Below are 27,456 nucleotides of genomic sequence, written 5' to 3'. Positions count from 1 at the left end.
AACCACCTCTCACTCAACATCAACAAAACAAAGGAGATGAATGTGGACTAAAGGAAACAGCAGAGAGAGCACCCCCCTCTGGGACAGTATCAAAATCAAATCAAATCAAATGTATTTATATAGCCCTTCTTACATCAGCTGATATCTCAAAGTGCTGTACAGAAACCCAGCCTTCTGACATGCCAAAAAATGCAGCCTTTTTGATTACATTTGACACTTCACAGCCACCAGAGTTTGACAGTTTGCATTGAATTGTGGGTCATATCAACCCCGCAAGTGACAAAAGTCGTTCAGTCGCTCCCTCAAAGTAATGTGAGGGCTAATAGGGCAACATTATTGAGTTGGACCTCCACTTTAGATGGCAATCAAACTACATCCGGTTTTGACGGGGATTCCCCCAAGGGAAAGTGGATAGTGCAAGGGCTGAGGGGGTAAAAATAACGTTTGGACTGCAGCCACTGTTTTCAAGCCACATCGATACCGAAGTGACTTTTTGCCGTAGCAGGTTAGGGGAATTAACATAGCAGGTTAGGAGACAGACATTACGGTTAGGAAAAGGGTTGGGTTAGCGAAAATACTCTCCTACCCTTCTACGAAAACCACTTTGTATAGAAGTAGCATGAATGGTATTTATTTGACACCTGGGTGGGAATGGGAATTGTGTGATCAGTGAGAAAGATACATTTATGTTACGTCGTTTTTTTTTCTTTCACAAACCTGTAGTAAATAAATGCATGTGTGCAAAGAGCCAAAGATAATATGGCTAGAATGAAAACATTACCCTGTTAAACCTGTTAGACAACTTGACTACAGTAATCAGGAACATGCACAGATAGGGCGCTACTTGTGCAGAGCACATGCCCCTTTGCACTTCTAGTCTCCAAAGTGCCCTTTTGGGTGGTGGTATAATATCCCAGCAAAAATTTATATATATATATTTTTTAAAGGGTAATTGTTTTTCGAAACCCACTCCCGCAAGTCATCATCAAGTTCGCCACCCCCGCTCCATCCGTTGGTTGCGCCTGTTGATCTGCCCTGTATGGAGCTCTCGCACGCTCAGCTTTCTACACTCATGGCATTCTCTCAACCAGCTTCATGAGGTAGTCACCTGGAATGCTTTTCCTACAGTCTTGAAGGAGTTCCCACATATGCTGAGCACTTGTTGGCTGCTTTTTCTTCCCTCTGCAGTCCAACTCATCCCAAACCATCTCAATTGGGTCGAGGTCAGGTGATTGTGGAGGCCAGGTCATCTGATGCAGCACTCCATCTATCTCCTTCTTGGTCAAATAGCCCTTACACAGCCTGGAGGTGTGTTTTGGTTGAAAAACAAATTATAGTCCCGCTATCAAACCAGATGGGATGGCGTATTGCTGCAGAATGCTGTGGTAGCCATGCTGGTTAAGTGTGCCTTGAATTATAAATAAATCACAGACAGTGTCACCATCAAAGCACCCCCACACCACCTCCTCCATGCTTCATGGTGGGAACCACACATGCAGAGATCATCCGTTCACCTACTCTGCGTCTCACAAAGACACGGCGGTTTGAACCAAAAATCTCAAATTTGGACTCATCAGATTTCCACCGGTCTAATGTCCATTGCTCAGGTTTCTTGGCCAAAGCAAGTCTCTTCTTATTATTGATGTCATTTAGTAGTGGTTTCTTTGCAGCAATTTGACCGTGAAGACCTGATTCCGCAGTCTCCTCTGAACAGTTGATGTTGAGATGTGTCTGTTACTTGAACTCTGTGAAGCATTTATTTGGGCTACAATCTGAGGGGTAACTCTAATGAACTTATCCTCTGCAGCAGAGGTAACTCTGCGTCTTCCTTTCCTGTGGCGGTCCTCATGAGAGCCACTTTTATCATAGCATTTGATGGTTATTTTTTATATTTATATATTTTTATATAGTCTTGTTCCATCGCTGCAACTCCCGTACAGACTTCTGAGGAAGCATAACTCTCGACCTGCGCCTCTCCCGAGTCCGTAGGGGAGTTGCAGCAATGGGACAAGACTAATTACCGATTGGATATGATGAAAAAGGGTCAAAGTAAAAAAAATGTTTAAGCACAAAACAAAAACAAAAATTACAGTTAGAATAATATTAATAATAATTTATTTGCTTGAGGCCCCCCCATGCTCCACTGGAGGCATAACAAATAAACCATTTTTAAAATCCCCATCAAAATCTGTCTGTTTAAATCTGCAATAAGTAACTATTTGGTCCACCTGACCAAATTCACATAGAACTGTGTTATAGATTTGTCATTCTCATTTAAAGCAAATCTAGGAAGTGGTAGATCTGTTCTATGTGCACTATTTCTATGCTTCCAGTTCTTAAGTTTAGTTTTGCCATCTTTTACTTTCGGTTTTGTAAACTTCAAACAGATGAAAATACAATATTTTTTCTTATTGAATATATATTTGAACAGCGGTTTAGACGGTACAATGATTATCTACATAATACATTGCTTGTTTTGTCACAAACTGAAATTAGGTGAATTATTAGAATTTTTACAACCAGGAAATGGCGGAGCGATTTCTGCATATTGCACCTTTAAGATAGAGATATCTACCTGTTATTTTCATCACTGTTTTCAGACTGGGAAGTACACATTTTTCAGAGTTGTTCCGTAAATTGAAGAAAACCTGGAGGAAAAATGTAATTCTGTTTTATCAGAAGTGTGCTTTACACACAAAATGAACATACATCAACATGTTTTAATCTGTGATTTCCCAGCCATCCTCCCCATAGACTGTAAAAAGCATCGTTCATGCACTGTTGCACCTACGACACTAATCTAGTGAGCACTATTAGAGCTCCGCCTAAGCAAGGCATTTGATTGGTTTGACGTGTAGCGAGGTGTCACTTACACGGGGTTCCACCCCTATTTAGCTATTTCTCTGCCATGAACTTCCCCAGCCTGGTTCTCGGCGAGACTATCTTAGTAGAAACCCAGGCCCTAGGGCAGGGGTGTCAAACTCAAATACCCAGTGGGCCAAAATGTAAAACCTGAACAAAGTCGCGGGCCAACATTGAACAAATGAACCTTTTAATATGGACCCAAACAAGTTTTGCTTTAACATTGAATATGGAACAAGCATCGCTTATTACCATACAATATATAATTTAATAGTGGAGACATGCAAAATCGAATTTCAAATGAAAAAACACATCAATGGCATTCATTTATTAAATAAATGAAATGTAAATAAAAATCGTATGCCTCTTTTCTATTTGCAGCCTTCTGATTTAAATACCAAAATATTTTTTTTTACAAATAAAATGATAATAAATCAATCAACCATTCAAGCCCATGCCTTGTAGCAAGAAAAAGTGCACAAAGAAAACGTTAATTATTGCACACTGATCTAATCTGATGTGCCCAAGCCAGATACCTGGCATCTCTTCTTGGATGCTAGTTCATCAATGTCTGGGCTCAGGCTCTGAGCTGAAGAAATCCTCAGTATCGAGCGAAGGTGTTCATCAGTCAGACGTCTCCTGTGAGTTGTTTTGGTCATCTTCATCGAGGAGAAAAGTTGCTCGCATAGATAAGTGCTGCCGAACATGGAGAGCATCTGAGCAGCTTGGGTGCGGAGCTGAGGCATTGTGTCAGGGATGAACCGTGGAAACTGTGCGGCGCCCACAGCATCATACTTTGACTTCAGCGTGTCGTTGCACTGGAGTTCAATCAGCTCCATTTGGATGTTGGTTGGTGCATTTTCCACATCAACTGCGAAGGGATTACTAAGCAGTTCAAACCTACATTTCTGGACATCGAAGTCGGCAAATCGCCGGCTAAACTCAGCGGCGAGAACACTGAGTTTTTCAGCAAACTGTGCGCATGGGAACACGGCGGTAGAGATCTGCGCTTTTATGGTTTGGCAGCAGGGAAAATGGCAATGGTTTCCTTGCAGCATCTGATTCTCCCACAGGCACAGTTTAGTTTTAAAGGCCCTCACTGCAGCGTACATGTCTGTGATGATGCGCCCCCGCCCCTGAAGCTGCAGGTTCAGCGCATCGAGATGGCTCGAGATGTCACAGAGAAAGATATTCTGCCTCCCACTTGTCCAGAAAGCTCCTGTTTTCTGCCTTTCTTTTCGCCATTTTTGGGAAGGGATAGCGCGCTGACAGTTGTAGCGTCTATGTTGCTATGACTACTGTCACAGAGGAGAGGGCGTTTCTGGGTCCTGTCCTGATTGGCGCGCGAAAACAACAGCAGAGCATTATGGGATTCGTAGTATTAGCGGTGAATGCGCTGTATAATACCGGCGGGCCAGCTCTAGTAGTAATTTGGTATTGTCTCGCGGGCCAAATATAATTACCCCGCGGGCCAAATTTGGCCCGCGGGCCAGAGTTTGACACCCATGCCCTAGGGGGATACAAAATGCATGTCTTTAGTAAAAAGACAGGTGCTGCTGAAAATACTTCCATTGTCGTCAAGGCAAAGGACATGTATCTGATTCTCTGGCTAAAAAGAGTATAGCATGTCATTCTCTTTTTTGGCCAGACAGCATCAGATACATGGGCTACATATAGCAAGACAGAGTGGCGCTGTTTCACTCAGTTGGTTGCTTTCTCTGGTGATAGTTTCAGCCACTTGAAGGGAAGTTGGCGGGGGCACAGTGCACTTTTCAGATCCTGGAATTATTTTGGGATGAATGTGCGAAGGTAACCTACTTTTTGAAGTGATTTGTTTGACAATCAGATGAAAACATCAAGACTGGTTGTGTTCATGGCACATTAAAAGGTAATACATTTGACAATGAAATTAGGTCTTTACTATGAAACACAAGGGGTTGGGGGTCTCAGACTGGCCTCTGCCTGGGGCCTCCAAATCCACCCGTGTGTGTAGCTAGCTACCTAGTTTAAATATCAACAGTACTGCCACAGCAGCATAACATTTCATTAACACTTGACTTAGCCTACATCATCAATATTCGGTCTGGTTGGCTACAGCAAAAAGACATAGGTTAATCACAATCAGTAAAATAAATTGAGCTAGCTAACTAGCAGATTTATATCAATCAACGATCAGCTGATAGCCGACCCTCTTTTCCACGATGTCATTCATGTATTTAGGAGGCACTAACTAGCTTGCTTACAATTTGTGATGAGTGTGTTGTTGCAGAAATAGGCATATGATGAAAAATGTAACATTTTTACTACATTTGGTATGTTATGAATTTCGAGATATGATTTCTGCAAGTAAAATAATTTATCAAGTGGGGGGGGGTGCCCTTTTCCCCCATTTTGAGCACCTGCCCCCTGAAAGGTATATGTAACAGTATTGATTCCATCCCTCTCCTCGCCACTACCTGGGCTCGAACCAGGGACCCTCTGCACACAACTGACACCCACGAAGCATCGTTGCCCATCGCGCCACAAAAGCCTCGCTTCTTGCAGAGCAAGGGGAACAACTACTTCAGGTCTCAGAGCGAGTGACATCACCGATTGAAACGCTATTAGCACGCACCGCCGCTAACTAGCTAGCCATTTCACATCGGTTACATGCATGCATGGCCCTGACTGTGATGCTATCATAGCCTGGTGCCAAATTTGTGTCTGTCAAGTCCCATGGTTGTCACGTTTAGCAATGGTAGCCGGCTAATGCCAAGGATGATGAAAATGACACTGATCATGTTTTGGGGGACAAATTTCAGTACGATCTGTGGTAGATATGAGAATATAGCACGAAAGCAAATCCAAGGCATTTATTTTCATAATCATTATTATGGGTGAAAAAAAGCAGAGGCATACTCAAGATGTTGTTGGTATTTATTTAACACTGTCAGGTACAGTTTGTCTGTTCCAACACAATCATCGGAAGACTACCATTCCTTGTAAAATGCATTCATCTTTTTCACCAAAGCATTTGTATTAAGAGGGATGTTGAATAGTGTGCAGGACATGTTACCTTCCCGGTTCTTTTTAGGAACAATTGACAGAGGTTTGTCTTAAACATCACAGGTGGGTTAAGTATTGAATAACATTGGTCAAATAGTATTTTTGCTCTATGTAACAAAAGACAATTCACACCAACTGCACAGACAAAGACAAGTGAGACAAAAAAAAAAAAACTCTGACACTTTGTCCCAAATAGCATCCTATTCCCTAAAAAGTAGTGCCCTATATAGGGAACAGTGCCATTTGGAACGAATCCTGGATGTACACAACAGGGTTTTAGTGCCTCAGAGCTACTGCTGCTTAAGTGAAGGACCACGAACCCATAATAATATAGCTTAGACACTTCCCTTCTTTGTCAGAGGGTTTACAATGAGAGAACTCTCCAGTACAGAGGAATATATCACCTTCGCCAAGGAATGTTGTGATCTATGTCGTGCAACAGCCCCACCTTGTGGACAGAAATTAAACTGTTTACTAACTCCTGCAAAGCCCTTTTTTGACCAACAGTATCTTATTTTCTCTTATCCTTATTGAAACAAAGATTAAATTAAAGTGTTTACATGATTGTAGTGAAATACAAATGCACAACAGAGCTTTCCCATTTTAACATTTTGCAGACTCTACCTTAAACTTGTTATACTTTTATTCTAAACTGGGCCCTGTATTCCAAAATAATTTATCATCTGAAGTGGTCCTGTAAAAGTAGCATATCAACTGTAGCGTGATTTGACCTTGTGTGCCGCCTCACCTCAACCATAGCACATCTACTGTAGGGGAAACAAGGTTGTGAGGATAGCTATTTCAATAAAATATTTGTTGTTGCGTTCCATGCCTTCTTATGCCTCAAACTCGAGTCCAAGACCGAGCTTGTGCCCACCAGCGTTAATGTTTTTCCCATCCAGGAGAGCAGAGAGGGTCAGCTTAATTCCTGCAGACAGAAAGACAAGGCATCAGCAAGGCGACTTTGGCAGGAGTTACAAGTGACAAGATCAGGGCTCATTGACTGGCTGAGGAGGTCAAGCGCATACAGTGGTTTGTCCTTTAAAAAGTTGTAGCGTACTGCAGCACAGCTTGAGTGGTGCCGCAGAATTCTACAGCAAATTATTTAAGTGCCAACCACTGGTACCATTAATGCTAGTTAGTGCTAGTTTGACCACCAGAGGGCATCTTTGAGAAGCCTTTGATAGCCTTCAATAGTGGCTGTACTAGAGAATGTAAAACCTTTTTTGTAAGAACATAGTATATGGCACTGATTTAGACATTTTGCTTGATTAATATTATGGTGTCTCAATTCCAAGAAAAACGAAAAACCCTCTGGGTTTCCGTTAGGATGGAACGGAAAATATGGCGCTATACAACGTGACGGTCGGGAGTAGGCTTCAGTAAAAATCGCATTGATTTGTCAAGACCAGTCCCCATGCTTGTTTCAGAGCAGCGCGAAACGGTGCTAAAATAGTTGTAGGGTATTGCTTCAAATCCTATTGCTTCTAACTTCAATATGCTCTTTAAATAAATAAGATCTACACCACTTTAACAGCACATTACGCAACACTAGTGAGACTCATGTCGCCTACGGTAGGCCTACAGTATAACTTGACTCTCCGCCAATAATTACATATAGAGGATTGTAAATTAAAACCAAAAGCCGCCTCATGGGTCTCCCGGTGGCAGCCAGCACGGGTATCGAACCTACATCTGTAGCAATGCATGTTGCACTGTGGGAGCCCCCATCCACAAAGTATCAAAATACAGAGAGGTGTTGGTAAAGGTATATTGTGCTGCTAATCGGGCTACAAGTGTTTGAAAACCAGTTTTCAAAATGCCATCAGCTGTCCATCACTACTGTAAATAAAAACACAGCATCTTGTTTACATTCTTTATTGTAACCACAATGTCACAAATCATTTGTATCTACAGTTGAAGTCAGAAGTTTACATACACTTAGGTTGGAGTCATTAAAACTCGGTTTTCAACCACTCCACACATTTCTTGTTAACAAACTATAGTTTTGGCAAGTCGGTTAGGACATCTACTTTGTGCATGACACAAGTAATTTTTCCAAAGTTGTGGGAAAATGGCTTAAGGACAACAAAGTAAAGGTATTGGAGTGGCCATCACAAAGCCCTGCCCTCAATCCTATAGAAAATTTGTGGGCAGAACTGAAAAAGCATGTGCGAGCAAGGAGGCCTACAAATCTGACTCAGTTACACCAGCTCTGTCAGGAGGAATGGGCCAAAACGCACCCAACTTATTGTGGGAAGCTTGTGGAAGGCTATCCGAAACATTTGACCCAAGTTAAACAATTTAAAGGCAATGCTACCAAATACTAATTGAGTGAATGTAAACTTCTGACCCACTGGGAATGTGATGAAAGAAATAAAAGCTGAAATAAATCATTATCTCTACTATTATTCTGACATTTCACATTCTTAAAATAAAGTGGTGATCCTAACTGACCTAAGACAGGACATTTTTACTAGGATTAAAATGTCAGGAATTGTGAAAAACTGAGTTTAAATGTATTTGGCTAAGGTGTATGTAAACTTCTGACTTCAACTGTACCTTTCCAATTACTTTTAGAGTTTGGGATTAATTTGATTAATATTATGGTGTTCCTATTCCAAGAAAAATGAAAAACCCTCTTGCTTTCCATTAGGATGGAACGGAAAATATGGCGCTGTACAAAGTGACGGTCGGGAGTAGGCTACCGTACTGGGCTATTTAGCCAAAGAATCGCCGTGTCGTGCTGGCACACGGGAGACCGGGGTTCAATTCCCCGACGGGGAGGAATGAGTAGGCTGTCCTTGTAAATAAGAGTTTGTTCTTAACTGACTAGCCTAGTTAAATAAAGGTTTCACTAAGAGCATAACATTTCTACACCATAATTGTAGTCTATCCAATATCCAAACGGTGATTCAGTGAAAATAAAAACCGCATTGATTTATCAAGACCAGTCCCCATGCTTGTTTCAGAGTAGTGCAAAACGATGCTAAAAATAGTTGTAGGCTATTGCTTAATCCAATTGCTTCTAACTTCAATATGCTCTTTAAATAAATAAGATCTACACCACTTTTAACAGCACATTACTCAACACTAGTGAGACTCATGTCGCCTACGGTAGGCCTACAGTATAACGTGACTCTCCGCCAATAATTACATATAGAGGATTGGAGGATTCTAAATTAAAACCAAAAGCAGCCTCATAGGTCTCCCGGTGGTGGCCGGCACGGGTATCAAACCTGCATCTGTGGCAACGCATTTTGCATTGCGGTGACATAGACAGCTGTGCCACTGGGGAGGCCCCATCCACAAAGTATCAAAATACAGAGAGGTGTTGGTAAAGGTATATTGTCCTGCTAACAGCCCATAATGGGATATTATAATACTGTACATGGTGTCCAGGTCAGGAAAACCAAAACATTTATTTATTAAAGACTATCAGAATGAATGTTTGTACATATTTATTTTGATCCAAAGCCATGAATGAGTGAGTCACTCATTCATGGTAATGTGTAGGTGATAAAATAACGATATTTTGAAGATTATTTAGTGAATGATTGTAATCTGAATAAAGGCCAAAATAATATTTGTAAAGGCCAAAACATTTTATTTCTGTTTTTAGAGGGAGAGAAACGCTGGCCATTTGTGTGCTGCCCTATGGGACTCCCAATCACGGTCGGATGTGATACATAATAGTGGATACAGCTGGAGAACTGCAAGGAAATCCCATTGTGCGCCACTCGGGAGCCATGACCCATAATACCAATATATATTGTCCTGCTAATTACAGGGTTAATAATATCTGGGAGAATATCCAAGAGGCTTTTATATCATTCTAAATTAATAATAATCGCTTTGTTTAAAAAAATTACTATTTTGGAGATTATTTTGTTTTCAAATAATGTAAAATGAGAGAGAAAAAGGCCATTCCTGAACATGGGGTGAGACTGTTACTAATTTGTAAATAAAGCCAGTTTGTTATTTAGAATTATTTATGTTTTTAGAGGGAGAGAAACCAAAAACCTAGTAATCTCATGGGTCTCCCAGTCGAGGCCGGCATGGGTATTGAACCAGCATCTGTAGCAACACAGTTTGCAGTGTCTTAGACTGTTGCACCACTCAGGTGCTGTACAATGTGACTGGTTGGGAGTGGCCTACAGTACTACAGTAAGAGCAAAATAATCCTAATAAAGTAAAAACCTTAGTGTAACAACAGTTTTGGTAAGTAATACTGAAGTTGTGCACAATTATCAGTTTCTATATAGGTTTATGTCGCCCATTCATTGTCAGTTAGAGACACAGTATGACCCCAAAGCATAATCAGTGCTCTAACTCCCCTTTACACTGGTGTGGAGCAATGAAGTGGTGACGCAGGGTATTGTACTAAATGACAAATTACTTCTAAGTACCGCAGCATAACCGCAACACTTTAGTGGAGCAACCACTGTACTGCTGTTCTGTCCTTTCTGCCCTATATACAGCAGAAAGACATTTCAACTGCTTTTTACTGCACGTTTCATCAAGACGTCACTGGCATGGAGGAAAGTTGTAAAATAAGTTTAATAATAAATGTAAAAAATATACTCACCAGGCTTCAGAGTCTGAGTGTATCCCAGGCCAACAAGACTAGAATTGTTCACTTTGGCCTGTAGAAGAAACAGGAAAGTGATCATGAAATACCAACATTTAGGATTCAATCAAAAGGTACTTAAATACAACAATGCTTCAAGAAATAATGTTAAACTGATTAGCCTAGCAGCTCTCTCTACTCGTGCCCTGAACATGACCCCAGGCAGAGGTCAAGTCTCAGCCAGTGAGGACTAGCTTGTGGCCTCTTACCGAGAAGGCTGCGTCGGCATCGATCTGGTACTTGGCTGCGATGCCAAAGCGAGTGTTGCTGTTGCCAGCGGTCCAGGCCAGGTTGACTGCTGTCTCCAGCTGGTCGTTCACCTTCTGGTAGATGGACCCGCCAAACTCTGTGCCATCATTTCTGTTATAAAAAACAAGCGTATTCATCACTATGAGGGTGATACTTTGAATACAGAAGGCTGTGGGAACTAGCATGTATGTATGTATGTATGTATGTATATATTGCAACATCCAAATCCATTCCAATAGACATAGCATACCAAGGCCTTGTGCATTTCATTTAAAAAAAGATACTGCTTTACAGAGTTTCCATGATCTATACAAAAACATGAATTACCCATCACATGAATTGCAATCAGACGATCAATGTCACAATCTTAACTATCAGACGATCAATGTCACAATCTTAACTATCAGACCTACAGGTAACTGCCAAAATAATGGAAACACCTGAGTAAATGATGGATACAAAGTATATTGAAAGTAGTTGGTTCCAGAGATGGGGTTTCTGAATTAATCAATTGACATCCCATCATGCTTAGGGTCATGTATAAAAAAATGCTGGCCATTATTTTGGCTACCATGGCTGTGCCCCCATAGGATGACAATACGCCCATCCACAGGGCACGAGTGGTCACTGAATGGTTTGATGAGCATGAAAACGATGTAAACCATATGCCATGGCCGTCTCAGTCACCAGATCTCAACCCAATTGAACACCTATGGGAGATTCTGGAGCGGCGCCTGAGACAGCGTTTTCCATGACCATCAACAAAACAGCAAATTATGCAATTTCTTGTGGAAGAATGGTGTTGCATCCCTCTAATAGAGTTCCAGACACTTGTAGAATCTATGCCAAGGAGGATAGAAGCTGTTCTGGCTAGTGGTGGCCCAACACCCTATTAAGGCACTTTATATTGGCGTTTCCTTTATTTTGGCAGTTACCTGTATATATCAAGGATGAGCTGTCAAAGGATTAAAGAGCAACGTCTCAGAGCTAATTGACCTTGTCAAAACAAGTGATCATGACTGGGAGGACAGGTCACAGCAGGAGGTTAGCTTACTATACTATCCACCTCCCTCTTCTGACAAAGCCCTTTCACAAATCCCATCACCGTGGGATACAGTGGGACTAAAATAACTGCCAGTCTGCATCCGAGGGGGCCAGACAGAGTGCTTAGAGTTGCTATTGTCCAGACAAGGTCAGCTCTCAAAGAGCTGGAAACAACATTTTACTCACTAGTGGTTTAAAAGCCTTGGTTGGTCTGATAGATAAATATGTGTATGTGACCAATAACATTTGATTTGGTGCTTACAACATTCAGTTGAGGGTATTACTCCTGAATGAGTCACAAACAAAATGCTTCATCACTGTAAATCGACCCTAAAGACCATGTTCAGGGTCCTTAAGCACCATCACTGGATTACTGTCATTGTTGTTAAGGCCGATCACTGGCTTACTGTCATTGTTGTTAAGCCCCACGTTACTGGCTTACTGTCATTGTTGTTGTTGTTGTTGTTGAGCACCCGTTTTACTTCCATTGTTTGCTGAAGCGCAGAGGCCTACCTGAACCACATTTCCGTATCTATTAATTTAATTCCATCTACTTACACATTCGTGTGGAGCTGGAACTCGTCGGTCTTGTAGCCCACGGCAAAGTTGCTCTGGGTGACCCTGTTCTTCCCGGCCTCAAAGGTCACCTGGTAGCCGGCCAGCCAGCCCTCGTAGCCCACCACTGCCACGCCGTGCACTGCCGTCCCGTTGATGTCATAGTCCACATCACAGCCCAGGTTGATGTGCTCCCTCTTATAGCCGGTCTTGATCTTACCACTCTTCTTGCTAAAGCAGAGAGGTGAGGGATGGCGGAAGGAACTTGTCAGTGTGAGGTAATACAGTGTCAAAATGGCAAGATACAATGACCTATATTCAGCAGGAAATTCCTTTTCATCATGTATTGTGTGATGACATTTATTTCAATTCATTAACAATGTGAAGCAATTAAATGCTACCTTCACTGAATTAAATAGACATTTCTTACCCAGTGTTTGGCGAGAAGGAGGAATCAAACGTCAATTTAAGCCCTTTGGCCAACTGAGGGGAGAAAAAGAGAGATGAGAGGAAAGCATGAATGAATCAGAATTAAAAGAGTAACTTTCATGAAGAAGAAAAGATTATAATCCAAAACCAGATTTTTTAGGCTTAGTTAGTGGTCTTCATTTTGACAGTACATTGCATAAGTGATATATTTTGGTCTTTTAGTAGTAAATCTAGCTCTTTCTGCTCCTAGCCGTTCAACTCTACCATTGAAGTCTTGATGTAGAAGCAGCTATCATCATCTCAAAGGAGGGGTTCGGTATGAAATACACTCCCTTCTAGATGTGCTGGGTGGTACCACCTCAAAGGAGGGGTTCGTTATGAAATACACTCCCTTCTAGATGTGCTGGGTGGTACCACCTCAAAGGAGGGGTTCGGTATGAAATACACTCCCTTCTAGATGTGCTGGGTGGTACCACCTCAAGGGAGGGGTTCGGTATGAAATACACTCCCTTCTAGATGTGCTGGGTGGTACCACCTCAAGGGAGGGGTTCGGTATGAAATACACTCCCTTCTAGATGTGCTGGGTGGTACCACCTCAAGGGAGGGGTTCGGTATGAAATACACTCCCTTCTAGATGTGCTGGGTGGTACCACCTCAAGGGAGGGGTTCGGTATGAAATACACTCCCTTCTAGATGTGCTGGGTGGTACCACCTCAAGGGAGGGGTTCGGTATGAAATACACTCCCTTCTAGATGTGCTGGGTGGTACCACCTCAAGGGAGGGGTTCGGTATGAAATACACTCCCTTCTAGATGTGCTGGGTGGTACCACCTCAAGGGAGGGGTTCGGTATGAAATACACTCCCTTCTAGATGTGCTGGGTGGTACCACCTCAAGGGAGGGGTTCGGTATGAAATACACTCCCTTCTAGATGTGCTGGGTGGTACCACCTCAAGGGAGGGGTTCGGTATGAAATACACTCCCTTCTAGATGTGCTGGGTGGTACCACCTCAAGGGAGGGGTTCGGTATGAAATACACTCCCTTCTAGATGTGCTGGGTGGTACCACCTCAAGGGAGGGGTTCGGTATGAAATACACTCCCTTCTAGATGTGCTGGGTGGTACCACCTCAAGGGAGGGGTTCGGTATGAAATACACTCCCTTCTAGATGTGCTGGGTGGTACCACCTCAAGGGAGGGGTTCGGTATGAAATACACTCCCTTCTAGATGTGCTGGGTGGTACCACCTCAAGGGAGGGGTTCGGTATGAAATACACTCCCTTCTAGATGTGCTGGGTGGTACCACCTCAAGGGAGGGGTTCGGTATGAAATACACTCCCTTCTACTGTAGATGTGCTGGGTGGTACCACCTCAAGGGAGGGGTTCGGTATGAAATACACTCCCTTCTAGATGTGCTGGGTGGTACCACCTCAAGGGAGGGGTTCGGTATGAAATACACTCCCTTCTAGATGTGCTGGGTGGTACCACCTCAAGGGAGGGGTTCGGTATGAAATACACTCCCTTCTAGATGTGCTGGGTGGTACCACCTCAAGGGAGGGGTTCGGTATGAAATACACTCCCTTCTAGATGTGCTGGGTGGTACCACCTCAAGGGAGGGGTTCGGTATGAAATACACTCCCTTCTAGATGTGCTGGGTGGTACCACCTCAAGGGAGGGGTTCGGTATGAAATACACTCCCTTCTAGATGTGCTGGGTGGTACCACCTCAAGGGAGGGGTTCGGTATGAAATACACTCCCTTCTAGATGTGCTGGGTGGTACCACCTCAAGGGAGGGGTTCGGTATGAAATACACTCCCTTCTAGATGTGCTGGGTGGTACCACCTCAAGGAAGGGGTTCAGTATGAAATACACTCCCTTCTAGATGTGCTGGGTGGTACCACCTCAAGGGAGGGGTTCGGTATGAAATACACTCCCTTCTAGATGTGCTGGGTGGTACCACCTCAAGGGAGGGGTTCGGTATGAAATACACTCCCTTCTAGATGTGCTGGGTGGTACCACCTCAAGGAAGGGGTTCAGTATGAAATACACTCCCTTCTAGATGTGCTGGGTGGTACCACCTCAAGGGAGGGGTTCGGTATGAAATACACTCCCTTCTAGATGTGCTGGGTGGTACCACCTCAAGGGAGGGGTTCGGTATGAAATACACTCCCTTCTACTGTAGATGTGCTGGGTGGTACCACCTCAATGCTTACTATAAAAGCAGGTGACAGCGTGCCTTATTTGGCAATGGTCTTGGTAAATGGAGTGTGCCAATATATTTAGCATGATGCTTCCTTGCCTAAATTCAAGGTTTTTGCTTACCGTTTCATACACATCTGTGCTTTAACGGGGAAAAAAGTAGGCTATGAAGATTATACCTTTATATTCGTAGCTACAACCATCGTATCAACGAGTAGATTTTCCCCCCAATTACTATTACTGATTGGAGGCGCAGTCTGCTAAAACACAGGTCACTCATATTTCAATGGGCTGGGAGTTCTAATCCACATGTTTCAGATGATTTACTTGTTCATCCTTTATTTACAATAGTCACCCCGTGCCCACACACTTCTATTTCTGAAAGGTTAAAGCATACCTGTGAAAGGGTTCGCCCTGGTAGTAGTTGTATGTTTTTATACAGTTAATTTGACCGTTACAAAAAGAGGTACTGCGTAAATACTGCAATGTGGGTTGGATTGAGCCCCTAATCTTAATAGTCAAGGTGATAAATGTATTTTTTTCCCCAACACCACAATAAACGTGAGCCCACATTTCAAATATATATTTTTTTGCACCCCATGAGGGATTCAAATTTATACCGCCAGTGGCAATAGTTGTCAGAAACTCAGCGGCATACCACTGTGAGCCAAAGGTCCAGAGACTTATTTGCTCGTGATGCACATCATTTTATTATCAGAGCGTACCAGTGGACTTCAGGTAAGTATGCTTTAGCGAGAAAGTTTTGAGCTAAGGTACAATTACATTCACCCACCCCAAAATATATACATTTATGAGCAATTCCCCCTACCCACAACTTCACCTGAATGCATTTTTTTAAAGGGTTGGACAAAGGATGATATTGGGGTTGAGAGTTCCCCTTTAAAAAGAGGTCCCAAACAGTCATTCTGATTCCCATGTAAAATAGTGACTAAAAGCCTTTGTGACTAAAATATCACCCGTAATATTTGTTTTGGATAGAAATGCTATTTGGGGAAATAGTCTCTCTCATGGCTAACTACCAGGAAGTTTGAAAAGACAGGCTAAGTGGGCATGGAGCTTATATTAATGAGCTCACCTTGACTGACGGCTCTTTGAAACACCTATGTCAAGCAACTTGGACGCAGTGAGCAGTGTTGCAGTAAAATCATCTCAAGCGAATTTGGTGAGACACAAAGCAACTCAACATTGAAATTGCATCAATGGTGTTATTTTTTTATACATCTACCGTTTGGCATGTCTCTTGTGATGCGGTTCACAGCAGCACTGCCAGATGTGTTGACATGAATACTGTGTCAGAGTTTTTGTTCCATGCTGGCTGAAGACCTAGCTAGCCAGTAACTAGCTAACACCAGACACAGGTGAAAGGGGAAACATAAGTATGTTTGCCATAGATGAATAGGGAAAGCTAATATAATTAAAAGTTGACACCTTACAGTCAAATTTGGGCAACAGTAGAGTAGCTATCGAGCTACATAAACCACACCCCTCTGCAAACACGCCTTCTCCAATGTTGGTTACAAGGTGCTACGATAATATCATTTTACCATTGGTGTATTAAAATGAGAGTTAGGGTGATGTCACCTTATCCTCTTAATAATCCCGCCTCCTGAATCCAAGTGTTTGACACAGGGGAGGGGACCAATAACTTTATGATCAAACTTTACCAATGTAGATGCAAGTCATGTGTCATACTTTGATGTGGTTTCATCCAATTTCATGAAAAACATTTAGACTGTTCATGACCTTAAATGAATTTCTGACAGTTGGAAAGAATGATTAAAAGATTGTGTTGTGTAATTAAAAGGTATATTGCTATGAGCATTTCACCACTTAACAGGGTAGGGGGGTCCATAGGGAACTGATACTCCCACACACCAGACTAAACATGTGAAATTATGTAAATATAGGCCTATGCCTATTGCCATAAAACAGGTGGGGCAACTCCAGTCCTTGAGGGCCTGATTGGTGTCACACATCCCTAGCAAACACAGCTGATTAATCAAATTGCATTCTAAACTGAAGATCATGATTAGGTGATTATTGGAGTCAGGTGTGTTAGCTGGAGCAAAACTGTGACACCAATCAGGCCCTCGAGGACTGGAATTTCCCACCCCTTACATAAAATATATAATAAATCAATGAAACAAGTCAGTGAGTGCTGGTCTTTTTTATATTTACACATGGGATTCAGTGGAGGCTGCTGAGGGGAGGACGGCTCATAATAATGGCCGGAACGGGGCAAATGGAATGGCATCAAGCACCTGTTTGATGCATTTGATACCATTCCACTGATTCCGCTCCAGTCATTACCACGAGCCCGTCCTCCCCAATTAACATCCCTGTGATGGGATTACTCCTTGGTTTATAGCCTCCTTCTAACAATTGCTGATTGAAGAAAACGGAGTTGAGTACATTGCACCCTGATCTAAAGAACACATGATCCTGACCTGGTCCTCCAGAGTGATCTCTGTGCCCAGAGTGTTGTCAGTGTTCCACTTCTCAGTGAAGGTCAGCCCATGCTCCGCCCACTTGTACTTGGTCTCCAGGGTGCCAGCCACTTTGCTGGTCTCCGTGTTGGCAGAGCCTGTGCTGGTGAACTCCTGGGATTGGAGTCAAACAGAGGTCAAAGGTTAGATGTGATCATGTTATAAAGCAGTGAGGATTTGGATGGTTGAGGATCACATGGGCCAAAATGTGTTTGAATGTATTCGAGTATAAATATGTTATAGTTTGTTTTTCTTTGCAGCTAGTAAAATAATCTAAAGTGAAGCTGACAATCACAGAGGTCTTTCACAGTTTTCAATGAGCAAGATAACTAGAGGCCCTCTAAGTTGTATGATGACAGAGGGCTAGATAACTACTTAATTTATAGCACTCTGAGTCAAGTGCCTCTTTTGGCTCCAAGGGGTAATCGGACCAACTCTGCTGTGGAACTCACCAGTCCATTCTCTGACTTGGTTTTCAAGTCCAGCTTGATGAGACCAAAACCTGAGAGGCATGGAAGAAAATTAAATCAAACTGTTGTAATTACACAACATTCTAGGAGTGCTCTTCAAACTGATGATACATTTCTGTTCAGTTAACTTTTCACTAACATTCCTGGCAATCCGTAAACACGTGGCTTCTCATTATTTCCATAATACACATGCAGTCTCATGGAGACTTATTTTACCACCTCATAAACACATAAACCACTGTTCAATAAATCCCTGTCTGAGAAATACTAGCCTAGAACTACATCTATTAGAACTATTACATAACATTGACTGAGTGAGTGTATTGATTTGATGTGGTTTATACGCTAGAGAGTACATTGTCATACCAGGCATCAGCCACGGTTCACAGCCCCAGCTTGCTTCCCATCCCCCTCTCGGAATCAGTGTGCTGGTCCACTGGGCAGTCCCACCCTTGCCCTAGGAAAGTACTATGGCTAACCCCAAGTGCTATTCAAGGCCCATTTACCCAGGAATCCCCATAGTACAGCCTGAGCCTCACTGTCTCTGTGCAGCGGTGTCTCCCAGTCAATACACTGCCCAAGGACAGCCAGTCTAAACTAGAGAATTCACCAAATAGATATAAAACTAGGCTAAAGTCCATTCCTCATTCTCTGCAGGACAGGAGAAAAGGCTGAGTAGATGGATAGTGAGTAGAAGTACTGAGGTACTCACCGTATCCCTTGGTGAAGACATCCTTGGCGGACTTGCCAAGGTCAACATAGGTAGGAGGAACGGCCATTATCTGTTTAAAAAAAAAATAATAACAAATTTGAAAGCTTTGTGTTTGGCTAAAGCACAAACACAGAGCAATGAGACAGATATTTCAAAGGATGTATAAATGTGAAACAGCTGTTCTGTCCACTATGACTAATTTGTTCCCTTTTGAAAGGACGGGCTGTGGTTGATCTTGGTTTAGTTATCAAATATTTGGCACAAACCTCCGTGCAACGCCAATGACATAAAGAACTAGTAGTGTGCTGGGCCTTCAGTGATACACCAAGGAAGGCTGGGGAGAGAACACTGCTGGTGGGGGACGTGGGAAAGAAGGGGATGGATGGAGGTCATTGATGGATAGGGTGGGCCGATTGGGGAAGCTGGCAGGCATGCGCACACCCGTGCCTGGACGGACTCACCCGTTTGCTCTGACTCGTCAGAAAAATAACACTTGCCGGGATAGAGATTTCACAACAGTCAAAATTAATACACTGGACCATCTCAATAATAGACAAGTGATTTCTAAATTTCAGTTTAGATTAGTTTTATTATTGGATTGACGACCTCCACTCCACTATATAAGTGGGCAGAAATTTCCATGTTAAATAACATAAGAAAACACCTGCTTGTTGCAGATTACAAAAAAGATGCTGCCAGATTATTGGGCGGTTTAACGGACAAAGAATAAGCCTAATCCTGGAATTAAAGCATTTTCAATTGACATTCTCCATTGATCTTGCTTTTTAGTCCAAGACTTGGCTTAAACTGCACACTTGTCCTCTACCCATGTGTGCACAATGCTAATTTGCAAATAGAGTATAGCCCAAAGACCTATTTTGTACATCAGCGTGTGCCACACAGCCTACGGCCACAACGTCAGGGCTCCTGAGTGGTGCAGCGGTCTAAGGCACTGCATCTCAGTGCTAGAGGCGTCACTACAGACACCCTGGTTCAAATCCAGGCTGTATCACAACCGTCCGTGATTGGGAGTCCCATAGGGCGGCGCACAATTGGCCCAGCATCGTCCGGGTTTGGCCGTCATTGTAAATAAGAATTTGTTCTTAATTGACTTGCCTAGTTAAATAAAAGGTTCCATTTAAAAAATATATATATATATTTTTTTAAATCCTTCAAATCACCACAACTTGACAAGGTAAAAATCTGTCGTTCTGCCCCGGAGCAAGGCAGTTAACCCACTATTCCCCGGGCGCCGAAGACGGGGATGCCATAATCGACATTTACCAGCACCTCTCAGATTCAGAGGGGTTGGGTTAAATGCGGAAGACACACTTCAGTTGTACAACTGACTAGGTATCTTCCTTTCCCCTTAATCTTTGGTGCAGCAGGTAGCCTATTGTTTAGAGCGTTGGGTCAGTAACCGAAAGGTTGCTGGATCGAATCCCCGAGCTGTCAAAGGTAAAAACGTTGTTCTTCCCCTGAACAAGGCAGTTAACCCACTGTTCCCCGGTAGGCCGTCATTGTAAATAAGAATTTGTTCATAACTGACTTGCCTAGTTAAATAAAAATATACCTTTGTTCTCCCTGTGGTAAATAAATGCATGATTTAGTGACACCCAACACCAAGCATTACACAACCTTTATTTCATCACACTGAGGTTAAATAATACGAGCCTCAACAAGCCCACAAAATTAACTATAATCTCTAGTGACCAACAGGCACTTGCTCAGAGGGGACAGGAAGTGTCAAGCATTCCAGAACACATACATTACACACATCCAGATCTCTCTCACACACGAAGCAGCATTGACACTAGTGATGCACCGATATGACATTTTTGGCTGATACCGATATCCGATACTTTCCTTGACAAAAAACCAGACCCCAATAACCGATATTTAAATTTTAGCGCCTTTTAAGCATTTTTGTAAAGAAAAATTTCACACACACATGGACGCAGCGATCTAAGGCACTGCATCTCAGTGCAAGAGGTGTCACTACAGTCCCTGGTTCGAATCCAGGCTGTATCACATCCGGCTGTGATTGGGAGTTCCATAGGGCGGGGCACAACTGGAACAGCGTCGTCTGGGCCGTCATTGTAAATAAGAATTTGTTCTTAACTGACTTGCCTAGTTAAATAAAAGGTTACACACACACACACACACCACACTGACCAAAAAGTAATTTTGTTGGCATTTACGTATGTCCCCATAACCAGAAAAATAATCAAAATCTATTTCTTTAACTTACTTGCTGTGCTGTTTCGTTGTTCCTTTGTTCAGTCATTTCATTCTCAACCAGGATTTCTATGGAATGCCGTTTGCGTGTCAAAAAAGATACGTCAAATAACACTATTTTTTATGTGTCAAATAACACGACATAATCTGTTAGCGAGCTAACTATATAGCTACGTGTCACCATCTAAAATAACACTAATTTATATGTCAGTTTTTATTTGATTAATGGTGGTCGGACCCATCTATGCGAAGCTAGCCACAATATGGATTAGCTACAGTAGTGGACTATGCGGTTAGCCTTCAAAAAAAAAAAAGTATGGCATAATTCTACTATTTGTATTCATTTGCATCACTGTCAATTACATACTTTTATTTTGAAGGCAAACCGCAAATTCCACTATTGTGCCTAATCCTTATTGTGGCTAGCTTTACAACACATAACCTTGTCCGGTCAAGCCTCTCTAGCCAGATGAAGCTAGCTGGCTGCTTATAACGTTAACTTTGGGAAATAGGGTTAAGTAGCGGCCTAGCTATTTATTTTCATGAACTGAAGTTCAATTTCAATAGGCGTACAACAAGTGGCAACCTAGCTAATACTTACAGGGATTCTTAAATCATTGCTAAGAATAATGAAAATGACTGCAGTTTCTACTGGTCATTGTTTTCAGGCTGGTTGTATTGGTGCTAGCTAGGTACCAAGCTAAAGCTAGCTACCCCAGAAGTTTTTTGTACAGCTTTAACAGTGCTAATGTATATTTTTTGACATGCAAAGACCCAAACAGCGTTCCATAGAATGTATGTCGTGAAGCTAATAGCAGTGACGCTATTACTGTGTAACTCCGGTAAAGCAACATCTGAAAAACAGCGCACTTGGTAGTGTGTACCGGTGCGCGATCAGTCGGCGAAAGCCAACATCACCCACGACAGAGAACGGTTGATTGTCAAGGGCAATGAATTCCATTATCTTGGCTTTAATGGCTTTCACCTTTGAGTTGTCTCGCTGAAATGTTCTTACTCTTTCAAATGACTGCTCGACTTGTTGACTGCTCGATCCACACAGCAGACATTGTGGGCTAGGTTAGGAATGCTGTGTTGTACATGTAGCACAACATTTTACGTGGCGTCATTACATCATGCACCTACGTTATATAGGTATGCACGGTAGCTTTGACATGGGTTTTTAACATAGGTGTTAAACTAGACATCGGGCCGATACCGATGTTAGCCTTTTTAGCTAATAATAGGCATATACAGATATATCGCGCATCCCTACAACTATTCTCTAAACATTGCTTGTTTTGTCAAACTGAAATTAGCTGAACTATTCGAATTTTAGCAACCAGGAAATGGCAGAGCGATTTCTGCATATTGCACCTTTAAACATAGTCTGCCGATTGCTCTGCCGTTGGTCCTTTTGACTTAGTGCGTTCAGATTTCTATCACCTGAAGCATGCAGCAGAACCATGTAAATAAGTGCATGAATTTTTATCATGTGCACATGCAGCGCTTTGACGTTTATATAAAGGTGCAATATGCAGAAATCACTCCACCATTTCCTGGATCCAGAAATCCAATTGTGTAGAGGATTATTGTACCATCTAAACCACTGTGAAATATATTTTCAGCTGTTTGAAGTTCATTTACAAAACCGAATGTAAAAGAAACAAAAGATAAACTTAACGGGAAGCATAGGAATAGTGCACATAGAACAGATCTTCTAGAACAGAGGCTTCTTAGACTAGATTTCAATGAGAAAGAAATTATCTAGATTTGTCCATTTGAATTTGTTCGGGTCACTCAAAAAGCTACATATTGCAGCTTACCTGTGGAAATATTTCTTACATTCCTACCTGAAAAAGGAACAACCGCACGGACAACCGGTAAAGTAAGTTAAAATATAATTTTATTCGACATTCTGGCTTGTAAGTTAGAGGTCCTGAGAGAGAACCTTCCTGATTCAAACGCTCATTTCCGCCGACATAGAATTCAACTCAACATCGGGTTTCCAGGCAACCTGGCTACGTGATGCCTAAGGGGTTATGAAACAAGGTGGCAGAAGCATCACTTCTTGTGCTTGGACATCTTAAGTTTCCTTGATAACTAGCTAGCTAGCTGCTGGGGTTAGCAAGCAATTGGTAGACAACGGGACAATTGCATACCTTGCAGAATTGGAGGTTATAACTAGCGGGTTTAATCAATTTGCAGAGGAAAATAGTAGCTAAGTTCAATAAATCCAAATAATTGTTGGCCACACTTACAGTTGACCTCAAGCAGGGTATTAGCTACTTGAGGCCTTGTTCAGCTAGCTAGCTAACATTGCTGCATGCCTATCAGCACCTCTCCTCCTGGGCTGCTTCTGATTTCGCAGTGAATGCACGTGCCGTCTCTTAAGATTTAAGCCAAGAGGTCAATGTCCATCACAACAGGGATACAATAGTGCCCCATAATAGGCAACAGTATTACATTTCGACATACCTCTGTCAATGGTTTCCAATCCTGCCTGAGAGGGATCCTGTCAACTGGACAAAGGGAGGGGTAAGAGGAGGTGCTACAGCGTCACACACTCTAGAAGTCACGCAGCCGTGTGAAAAAAGCCTTCGCCTCTTGCATTATTTGTGGCGCACGCGCTGTTGATATTTTTATTCCTGCATATCGCATCATCAGTAGGGTTAAACCCGCCGCCGTTTACAACAGATCTAGGATAATCTCTTCCCACCTCATCACATATCCCCAACATGATGTGCTTATACCCAAAACCGTCCCTGGGCAATGAGTGCATTGCACAGGAGTAGAGCCAGGATTTGTGACATTGAGAGCATCCTAACTGGTTGCATCACTGCCTTTGACCGCACGGCACTACAGAAGGTAGTGCGCACGCCCCAGTACATTACTGGGTCCAAGCTTCCTGCCATCCAGGACCTCCAGGCGGTGTCAAAGGAAGGCCCTAAAAATTGTCAAAGACTCCAGCCACCCTAGTCATAGACTGTTCTCTCTGCTACGGCAAGCGGTACTGGAGCGCCAAGTCAAGGTCCAAGAGGCTTCTGAACAGCTTTTACCCCCAAGCCATAAGACTACTGAACATCTAATCAAATGGCTACCCAGACTATTTGCATTGCCCCCCCCCCCCCCCCCCCCATGTTACGCTGCTGCTACTCTGTTATTATCTAAGCATAAGTCACTTTAATAACTCTACCTACATGTTTATATTACCTCTATTGCCTCGACTGACCGGTGCCCCCGCACATTGACTCTTGACTCGGTACCCCCTGTATATAGCCTCACTATTGTTATTCTACTGCTGCTCTTTAATTATTTGTTACTTTATTACTTATTTTTCTTTACGTTTATTACTTATTTTTCTTTACGTATTTTTTAAACTGCATTGTTGGTTAAGGGTTTGTAAGTATAAGCATTTCACTGTAAGGTGAAATTGTGTAATTGTGCGAACCTATTGTGTTCGGTGCATGTGACAAATACATTTTGATTTGATATTCTGTAAAAGTTTAGGGATGAATGGCATTTATATCAAAAACACTGTAGGCCTCATCATGATTTTATGTATTTTGGAAAGTCAGTTAAGAACAAATTCTTATTTACAATGACGGCCTAGCCCGGCCAAACCCAGACTACGCTGGGCTAATTGTGCGCCTCCCTATGGGACTCCCAATCACGGCGGGTTGTAATGCAGCCTGGAATCGAACCAGAGTCTGTAATGATACCTCTTGCACTGAGATGCTGTACCTTAGACCGCTGCACCACTCAGGAGCCCGGTAATGATGAATAGGCCAAAACATGCTCAAAATGCTCTTGTTTTTATTGGCATCTTGTACATTCAAAATGTTGCATATTGTGAAGTGTAGGCCTATCCATCACGCAGTTGCTATTTTTAAAGAAATTTTTTCTCCTCAGTGCCAGTTCTCATAGCATACTGTTTTTCTGCACCATTGTAAACCTTGTGAGTGCAGTGCATGGGTGCACATTTTTTTGTGAAATTCTGTGTAACATGTCTTCATAGAATAGTGTAGAAGTGGTTGTGTGGAACCCTGCCAAACCCCATGGCTTCCTCTGTCATAGATAGGGTGCCGCTGACACCATATACCTCCAGGTTATCTAGTGAAAATAACTACAATGTGATACCGTCTATACCAGTTCACTTTCAATGTCATATAAATAAGTTATATTATGCTCAAGATAATAAATTGCCCTGTGTTCAGATGAGACGTTATACGGGTGTCCTGACTCTGTGGTCACTAAAATCCCATGGCACTTATTGTAAGAGTTGGGGTGTTAACCCCGGTGTCCTGCCTAAATTCCCAATCTGGCTCTCATACCATCACGGTCACCTAATCATCCCCAGTTTACAATTGGTCGTTGCTGTAATGAGAATGTGTTCTCAGTCAATTTAAAATTAGGGTAAAAAAAAAACATTGCTACAGCAGAGATGCTGGATATAATGACGAGATGCTTGAGTCTCCGCCCTAACAATGGGATTCCTTGTCCGTAGAACGGCTGGCTGTCACTTCTATTAGATGAAATAAGCCTCACGTAGCAATTCATTTTTACCCTGACTAAATTCAACACTCTCTCTTTGCCCCCATACAAAAACTCCTCACATGCTTAATAATTCATGATCTGCTTAATCTGGACAGATTTTGGGCGGTGTAAACCCTCTCGCTTCGCCTCTTCCTCTCTGTCGCACAGGTGACGCAGGCGCACAGGTGACCCAGGCAGTAGAAATGCTATGGAGAGCATACAGTACAATGCTCATCTTTTGAACTATGATATGCGTCTACGGTAATTATATCTGCCTTTATAAAACGATTGTTATGTTGTTATCTTTGCTGCTACGAAATGGGCAAAAGACCCAACCAAATATCGATGTTTGGAAAGTGGTTTGTTTTACACGCGTTTATGAACATTTGGAATCCCACCTGTGCTAGAGTGGCTTTTTTGTGGAAAACTTTTAACCTCAATCTAAATGACAGGGTGACATTTTTGGTTGATTTCACTTTGAATTCACATTAGACAACACAACCAAATGTAAATCAAAACTAGACGTTGAACTGCCCGGTGGGTTAGAACAGCCAATGAAAGAGGACATGGTAGATGCTGTGAGCTGTTTTGGCCAGTAGATGACAGTGTAAGCAATGTTCTGTGACTTCTCTCTCTTTCCACAAAGCACATTGAAACAATTCTCATAAAATTACAAAATAGGCAACTGAGAACATCAAATTAATCTTGTTCTCTGTTGGAAGATGTCCCTCCTGACAGAAGTACTAGGCCTACAATTCGTTTTCACGTATTTTGATTTTCTGAAAATGTGGGCCAAAATGTGTAATGAGTAGTCAGTCCCTGTACTGTCCCTATTATTTGTTTTTCTAATATTTTGATATTTTGTAGTATTCAGACACGCTCAAAGTCTTAATTTAGTATTTTTTGAAGTTATTTGTTTGATTAGAAAAAGATAGTTAGTGTATGAACTAAAACAATTTGTATTTTTTTAATTATATAAAACTTTTGGTTCTGATGTTATTCACAAGATCAACATACTGATTTAAAAAAAACATATCTGTTTAGCTCAGTTTAAAAAAATATATTTCTCATATTAATAAACATATTATTATCACATAAAATAGCAACACCTGAATTAAATGAAAACCCTCAGCATTTTGAAAATAATTGATGTTAACGTTCTCATACTGTTGGCCCAAAAATAACTACTAACTATGAAAAATATTTAAATCTCATGTACATAACTATCTGATGGATCTGTTCAATTTGCAACATTTCAATTATTATTTTATTTGAATATACTTTAAGTGGTATGTTATTTCATTTGAGCTAATTCTTCAAAGTAAATAGGGACTGTTTTTGTCATTGAATTTATGTTATAATCGATTAATTCCAAAATGATATCATGCAGTGTTTTATGATTGTAATTGTATTTTCCTTAAGATGCCTTGAAGTAAGTCATGACAGAAAACGATAATTAATGATATGAATTGTAACAGTAGAGCAGTTATAAACAGCATAATACATAACCAAGAAACAGTCTGTCACAGACGCAGAGTCTATTTTCTTTATTCTTTATTTGATTGTTTTAATCAATTAAAGTTAAGGTATTTCCTTAACTTTTTGAACTGCTCTTTTGGACATGCAAAATTGTATTTTGTTGTTCTTGTATAAGTGTCATTGTATCCTGAATCACATTTTATCAACAACTTCACAGTTGTCGCCTGTCAGTCGCCTGAAGTTGCAGCCAAATTCATTTTTATATTATCCTCAAGTAATATCTGGATGCTCCTTTCATCCCCACGCATCAAAGCCAACCAATGCACACTTCAAACAGCCATCACCAACTGCCAATCATGTTCCCAAAGAAGACAAACACAACTGAAACTGTAAATCAACCCAGGACCCTCATCTACAAAGTAAATAAATATATTATAAACAGATGCCATGATTTACAACATATGGATAAATAAAGCACTATGTCATCCTTTTCAAAACAGTGGTTCAA

At 41.9% G+C, this 27,456-nt stretch overlaps 1 protein-coding gene across 1 annotated transcript; it reads right to left on the bottom strand.

Moving 5' to 3' along the window:
* Window positions 1-5,760: 5,760 nt before the first annotated feature.
* On the bottom strand, window positions 5,761-23,547 carry vdac1 (voltage-dependent anion channel 1). Its single transcript, XM_071339450.1, has 9 exons — window positions 23,412-23,547; window positions 18,699-18,768; window positions 17,969-18,018; window positions 17,478-17,630; window positions 12,816-12,868; window positions 12,389-12,616; window positions 10,747-10,897; window positions 10,496-10,553; window positions 5,761-6,835 (listed from the first exon to the last, which is right to left on the bottom strand). Exons 2-9 carry the CDS (start codon window positions 18,763-18,765, stop codon window positions 6,744-6,746), a joined length of 852 nt encoding a protein of 283 aa, XP_071195551.1. The 5' UTR covers window positions 18,766-18,768; window positions 23,412-23,547; the 3' UTR covers window positions 5,761-6,743.
* Window positions 23,548-27,456: the final 3,909 nt, after the last annotated feature.

Source organism: Salvelinus alpinus, chromosome 13 (genome assembly GCF_045679555.1).
Source record: "Salvelinus alpinus chromosome 13, SLU_Salpinus.1, whole genome shotgun sequence".
NCBI classification, from domain to species: Eukaryota; Metazoa; Chordata; class Actinopteri; order Salmoniformes; family Salmonidae; genus Salvelinus; species Salvelinus alpinus.
The sequence above is the reverse complement of the archived record's forward strand: the minus strand, read 5'-3'. Positions and strand labels throughout refer to the sequence as shown.

Excerpts from the sequence above, each read along its gene's own strand:
- vdac1 (XM_071339450.1), bottom strand. The coding sequence starts at position 18,765 with ATGGCCGTTCCTCCTACCTATGTTGACCTTGGCAAGTCCGCCAAGGAT. Across the intron at positions 17,631-17,968 it reads CCAAGTCAGAGAATGGACTG|GAGTTCACCAGCACAGGCTC; the intron begins GTGAGTTCCACA and ends CTCCAATCCCAG. Across the intron at positions 10,898-12,388 it reads TTCCAGCTCCACACGAATGT|AAATGATGGCACAGAGTTTG; the intron begins GTAAGTAGATGG and ends TTTTTATAACAG.